This window comes from Saccostrea echinata, unplaced genomic scaffold (assembly GCF_033153115.1).
Source record: "Saccostrea echinata isolate AGI-Se365-2 ecotype Australia unplaced genomic scaffold, CSIRO_AGI_Sech_v1 ptg000034l, whole genome shotgun sequence".
Lineage (NCBI taxonomy): Eukaryota > Metazoa > Mollusca > Bivalvia > Ostreida > Ostreidae > Saccostrea > Saccostrea echinata.
Genome location: NW_026889783.1, coordinates 35,293 through 42,567, shown reverse-complemented (window position 1 = coordinate 42,567; position 7,275 = coordinate 35,293). Strand labels below are relative to the sequence as shown.

Sequence of the window (7,275 nt, the reverse complement as noted above, 5' to 3'; positions counted from 1 at the left end):
CTGAAACTTTGTAGGTATTTCAGACATAATGTATAGATTTGTATATTACCAAGAAATTTTGATTCCATTATTTATCTAGACACTTCAGCCCAATAAAATTTGTAACATACAAAGATTTGAATGTCCTTATATGCAAGAAGTTTTGATGTGATGATTTTTTGCAAGTAATGCCCCTTTTTGAATTATTATACTGTGTGTTTAAAACGTGTTGCATTGTTGAGTTTTGGGGGAGCATGGGGTATGTGAGCTTGCTCACATCTTCTTTCATTAACCCCTAAATTTATGTGTTTCACTTTGCAATACCCCGGCCTTCTAACTGAAAACTGCTCCAGGCTACATGTTACCTGTACCTGGACAGCTGTGTGCATTCAAGCAAAGTGATTTCAAGTGGCTAATTAACACCTCTGCATGAGAATAAACAAGTCTGATATTCTAATCTCGATTGACAAAATATTGCGATAGGGAAACTCTGAAAATTGGAAATTATAGAATTTTTTTCAAATCGGGATTTTAGGGCAATTTTGCTTTCCTGATGGGGAAAGCGGGATCAAAGGGTAAAATCGGGAGGATCCTGCCTAAAGAATCTGTGTGAATTGAATAAACATGTCTGATATTCTAATCCCAATTGACAAAATATTGCAATAGGGAAACTCTGAAAATCATAAATTTTAGAATTTTTTCCAAATCGTGATTTTAGGGCAGTTTTGCTTTCCTGATCGGGAAAGCGGGATCAAAAGGGTAAAATCGGGAGGATCCCGCCTAAATTGGGAAAGTTGGCATGTATGTATGTATGGTTCTTAACTTTTCAAAATTCTAAAACATAATAAAGCATAATAATAATGTAAAGCATTATGAAGTTTGGTTTCAATCACCATTTTGGCATTCACAGTTACATGAGGAGGTTCGATCTCTAAAGGTCCTGACCTAGATCTAGACAAATGCACAGATCCTGTGACTCCATATTTGGTATGTCACACTGTTTTTCTGACACAAGTTTCCAAAAATCTGTGTCTCCATATCTGGAAAATGACATGGGTTTCTGACACAGGTTTACAGAATCCATGAGTCCATATAAGGAAACTAGCACAGCTTTTTGGCATGGATTTTGTAAAACCGTGTGATCTAGTTTAAATAATTTGGCCAATATCTTCTGCCTTGTCTGTGCCTCGACCACTTTTTGGCATGGCTTTCCATACATATTTTACAAAGGAGCAGGAATGCTATAAGCACAGGTTTCTGAAGCAGAATCCATGCCATGTCTAACCCTCATGTTGGGGGATCATGTTTCGTACGGCTTGGTATATGCAATAAGGAGATAATAATATTTATTCCCTTAATGAGTGGATGGCCCCCATTGATTTTTAGATCACGAGATCAAGAGTCACACTGGACATAGGAATATATTGACCACTCAGTATCTTGAGAACCCTGTGCCTGACATCACTGGTAGTCTCTCTAAGAGGTAAATTACCCCTTATGATATTGAGGTCTGATAGAGATCAAACTTAGTATTATATTTGCCCCTGACTAGGAGATGACTGAAGTTTGTTCAAAGGAAAGGCCATGCTCTCTTCCAAGGGGAGATAATTAAAATTTAGTGAAAATTAGGGAATAACTGTCTTCTCACTTGTTATTTGCAACTGTTAATGCTGATTTAATGGGGGCAACTAAGTTTTACTGGCAACAAGTAAGCAGAGCCAATAAAACTGATGTTTGCGACTGTTAAGTCAGCATTAATGGTCGCAAATAACAAATGAGAAGATGGTTATTTCCATTCTAATGCAATTAATGCACTTTATTTGATTTTTATGTCTTATTTTGTTGATTTTTTTATATGATATACCTCATGAAGGGTAATTGTGTTTTTGCATCATTCTATTACGATGTCACAATCAAAAGCTTTCACACTCATTGATGCTCATTTAACTGCATCAAACAACAGTGAATTATCCAATCAAAATACATTTTACAAAACAGTCACATTAGAATTAATTTCATCTTTTAGAAATCTTTTTCTTACCAAGAAACACTCAAGTTAAAGCTTCATTACTAAGTGTAGATTCAAGTTTGGTCAGATCATGACCTTAGGAGGTAGGGCACATTGGGACTACAAAAGGGGATCAAAGTTTCACAGAGGAATATAGGAAAAAATCATCTTCTCAAGAACAGCAAAGCCATGATTAGTCATTTTAAAATAAAAGTATCTCCTTAGGTAGTATTCATTCAAGATTTTTAAATCATGATCCCCCAACATGAGGGTGAGGTCACATTCACCAATCAAACTTAACATAGGAATATATGGGGGTAAAAAATTGTGAAAATTCTTCTCAAAGCCTACCGATAATTATATTATTTACAGAGTCATCCTTAGATAATGTAGATTTAAGTTGAAGGATTTGGCCACAATTGATGATCAAAGTTGTGCATGATAATATACAGAAAAATAATCTTTAAAAATCTTTTTTCTCAAGAATGGCAAAGCTACATATTAATTTGAAGGCATCTTTAGGCAGTGTAGAAGTTTATTTGAAGCATGACTCCTGAAGGTATAGTGTAGGGCCATGATAGAAGATTGAAGTTTTACATGGGGAATATGTACAAGAAAAATCTTCCTCTAATAAGCAAGAAAAAAAAAACAATTATTACTCATAATTGATATGCTGGCATCCTCAGTTTAGATTAAAATTTTTCCAGATCAGGGTCCCTGGAACAATGTTCAGGCTATAACAGGAGATCAGAGTTTTACAAATGAGTATGTAGGAAGAAATCTTTTCAAGAGTGGCCAGGCCAAACTAAATCATGTTAATAAACAAAACATTCCTATGTTGTGTGGTTTCATTTTTTTTATACCCTAGCTCACTTGGAAAGCAGGGGGTCTATAATGGTGTGATGTCTACAGGGTTCTCCATCATTTCAAATTTAACTGTGGCGCAAGACTTACGCGAAGCGCTAATATTCGCAGTCATATGGCGACTGAATTCGCGAAGGAACCACTAAAAAAATGAAAAACACACAACCCCAATGAATGAATAGTTTAATTATACAAATGACATTTATGATTTGGTCAATTGATTAATAAATCTAATAATTAAAGCAATTAATAGATATCGGTTACATATAGTGTAAACACAAATTAGGATGTTTCCAAAATATATGCATACTGTGAAAATTTAAAGACCCCCCAACACATACGTACTTTTAAATAAACAAATATTAGCCTATAGAATCTGAAAATAAAAGTACGAGTAACAACAAGTTTTAAGCATTAATCCCTATTTTAAAAAAAAAGTTAACAAAAGGTCAATTATACAGTAACTGTTGTACATTAAAGGACAGAGGAAATTCTGGTAAGTCACACGATCAAGCTTACATCTGCAGTGGCGCCGCGGTAATCCGGACGCCAATAATTCGGACGCTTCACCTTCCAGACGATATTTATTGGGAACGGATTTTTTACACGTTATTTTGTCTCATTAATCCGGAAATTCGCGTTCCGTATCCGGACGGTCAATTTCTACTACAAACCGTAATATTTCATTGTAAAATGACTCATTAATCCGGACGGTATTTTTCGATGAGAGACAATTTCACACCTTTTTTACATGGTTTTAATTGTTGTAAAAACATTAGCCATGCAGACCGTATGAAGGCGGTTACCTGTGACCTCCAAACAATGGTATCTATAATTAGCGTGTGTTTACCTTGGGAATGATTTGCATGTAATTGACACGCGTATTTGGAATGTTGAAGAATTTTAGCTAATACAATTTGTAAAATGTTTAATTTGAATTCATTCAGAAACATTTCTGATATTAATAAATTATGGTGATCTGGAAATTAAATGAACAATTTAACATGCCTGTTGACTTGCGATTGGTTTCGTAGTGTTGAAAAGTGTGTCTATTATCTTTAACAAGATTCTGTTCAACATGGTATAATTTCAAGTTATTTAACGTAAATATTTACAAAAAGGTTTAATATCTGAGTGCCGTTTAAATAATATGAAATTGAAGAAAATATGTCATATTAATTGTGTTATGAACTATGAGCGTTCTTTGCTTTTTTTTTTTTATTTTACACTACGGGAAATGGATATCAAGGCACATTACGTTTTATTTTGTAGGAAATGACAAATAATGAAATAAAAAAATCCAGCTTTAATTAGTTAAACGTTTTATTGATAATTATGGAGATGGCTTGTGTTTGATCTGAATGTGGATGACTTTTGCACTGATTACGCGTGTCTGAGTTCGCTTGGATTAGTGTTCAGCTATTAGCGCATTTAGGTAATGAAAACGCAAGGACAGATAATAAACTGAAAAAATTTAATGATGAGACTGAATGTATTGTCAATAAAGCTTGGATAATTAAAAATATGGCATAAAAAGAGTGTCAGATTGATCTTTGGTCAATGCATTCTGTCATCTACCAAGATGTCTACACCTCAAGCAAAGAGGAGGGGAGTCGAGGTTCCTGTCAGTGTAAAGAAAAAAATATGTCAGCGTAAGATTGATCATCCAAATGCATCTCTCCAAGACATACGGCAGTTCATCATAGATGAAACATCACTTACAATAGGTAAGACCACAGAAGTATTTTGTTGTGTCACCCCCCTCCTCTGACAAAGCTTTTTACTTTAGTGGGTTCTTTAAATTATGATTATATAAATTAAGGTTAAATTTAATATCTTACTTTTAATATAAAAAAAAAAATTCAGAATGGTAAATTTATAAGAAATCTTAATTTCACCAACTGATAAATAAATAAATATACATTTGTATTCATTTATTTCTTTCATATTTTAGGTAAATCAACGATCGGCGACATCTTGAAAAACAAGGACAAGTGGTTAGACGTCCCTACAGACTCTGGAGATCAGACTCGTGCAAAACATCCAAAACACCAAAGCCTGGACGACGCTCTCTACCTTTGGTTTACAGACATGTCTGCCCGTCACGCTGCCATTAACGACGACATGCTACTGACTAAAGCCAAACAACTTGGGGAACAACTCAACATTACTGATTTCAACTACTCAAGAGGGTATCTTCATCGCTTCAAGACTCGACGTGGCATCAAAAGAAAATTATACGAGGGAGAAGCGGACAGTGCTGACATGAATGCGGTTCAGACGGGACGAGGAGATCTACAACGTGTACTCAAGGACTACGAACCAGATGACATCTTCAACTTAGATGAGACGGGATTGTTTTACAGACTGGGACCAAATTACACACTGGCAACGCAAAAAGTGAGCGGAACCAAGAAGTCCAAAAACAGGATAACAGTCGCCTTAGCAGCCAACGCCACTGGAACAACGAAGCTAAAACCATTTGTGATTACCAAAGTGAATCGTCCCAGGTGTTTCGGCAAGACCTACAACCCAGAGACCTAGGTGCGATATCGACACAACGCCAAAGCCTGGATGACATCGGAGCTGTTCCAAGACTGGATTAAAGACTTTGACAGACAAATGAGACTCAGCAACAGGAAGGTGATTCTTTTAGTGGACAATGCCGCCAGCCATAATCAAGGTGACCTCATATTGAGGAATGTGAAGCTGCACTTCCTTCCCCCGAATACGACAGCGCACATACAACCCATGGATGCAGGAATCATCAAAGCGTTCAAAGCCCACTACAGACGACAGCTTGTGGCCCATTACATCGACTGTGCTGAGAAGAACAAGGAACAAACTGTGGACCTACGACAAGCCCTACATATGGTGAAGATGGCCTGGGATTGTGTTTCGACAAAAACCATCACTAACTGTTACAGACATGTGCAAATTCTACCAGAAGCAGAGGATGCTCAATTCGACGAAGATGACCTGCCACTTTCCCACCTACGCCGCCAGAATGAAGATGAAGAGGATGACGATGATGTTCCCCTACTTCAGCTTATGCAACAGATGCGCCAACTTCCATCAGCCACAGATATGACAGCTGAGAAATATGTGAACATTGATGCGGAAGAAGAAACAGGGCATCACCTAACAGATGACGACATCCTAATGTTAGTGTCCAGGGAAGAGGAAGTTCCGGACTGCAACAGTGACGAAGATAAAGAGGAAGAAGAGGCCAGGGACATCACCATTGCTGAAGCCAAGCAGTGCATCCAGACACTGATCAGCTACTTTGAGCAGAAAACAACAACAACATAGGATGCAGAACTCAACACTAGATCCCTTGAGCAACTCTGGATAATGAAGAAAATAATTTGTGAAAGACTCGGCCGGGACTCACGTCAGATGAAGATGACAGATTTCTTGAAAGTACTATGTGATTTGTGATAAGTATGTGATAAATGTGGATTTCTAACTGTGCTTAGTGATGTGTGCTAGTGAAAATTTAGTGCTTTCTCGTTGTGAATATGTATACATGTATTCATAAAATATTTAGTGCAGTTGTTAAGTACATGTTTGTGTACTGTGCTACATTTTATTTTGTTTTATCATGTAAACTTCATATGTACATCTTTTTGTCCATCTTTTTATGCATGTATACTGATTTCTGTTTTAGAACATTAAAATAAAGGCATAGAAGGTATCACAGCTATTTGTTTTTCTATTTGATAGCTTAATGTGTACATTTTGGAAGGTAATTTTATAGTCGATTCACTTATCCGGACGCTTCATTTATCCGGACGATTTTGCTGGGAACGAAGGTGTCTGGATTAATGAGGCGCCACTGTATATATATTTGCAATTATCGGTCTGAAGACTGAAATAGCTTAAAACGTGAATTAAAAAAATATATAAGCAGTTTAGAGTCATAAAATAATATTTTGGTGGATCTATCGTTAATTTTCAACATTACAAAAATACATGATTACAACAGTACACGCTTACGACGTTTGACTCGCAGTGCCAATGCAATTTTAGAGACATGGTTATCTGTAGAACTATTAAAGCATGAATTAATTGATATTTTAAAAAATTTCATTTGCAATTATCGTGAAGTGTGGAAAAAATGGCTTGTTTCTTTTCATTTAAGTGTCCAGCGAGGTCTAGAAGATAATTGCTTGTGCAAGCCAAACAATGGGCCCTAATTACCGTAGAGTAAATTAACGGTTTAGCATAAGAAACTGTAAAAGTGTACTTAATTTGGAGGTTCATTTGGTTTATAAATTTATATATTTATCTTATTGACGACGACGATCTTACTGTGGCGCTAATATTTTAACTGTGGCGGAACTATGGCGCTGATTTTTGAACTGTGGCGCTAAGGAATTTAACTGTGGCGGGGGCGCCACGTTAAACGGCCCATGGAGAAC

General features: G+C 36.4%; 2 protein-coding genes across 2 annotated transcripts; both read left to right on the top strand.

Moving 5' to 3' along the window:
* Positions 1-4,433: 4,433 nt before the first annotated feature.
* Positions 4,434-5,395, top strand: LOC133199669 (jerky protein homolog). The gene is made up of 2 exons (XM_061335543.1): positions 4,434-4,578; positions 4,806-5,395. Exons 1-2 carry the CDS (start codon positions 4,434-4,436, stop codon positions 5,393-5,395), a joined length of 735 nt encoding a protein of 244 aa, XP_061191527.1.
* A 30-nt stretch (positions 5,396-5,425) lies between these two features.
* On the top strand, positions 5,426-6,163 carry LOC133199668 (tigger transposable element-derived protein 6-like). Its single transcript, XM_061335542.1, has one exon. It carries the CDS (start codon positions 5,426-5,428, stop codon positions 6,161-6,163), a length of 738 nt encoding a protein of 245 aa, XP_061191526.1.
* The last annotated feature ends 1,112 nt before the right edge of the window (positions 6,164-7,275 follow it).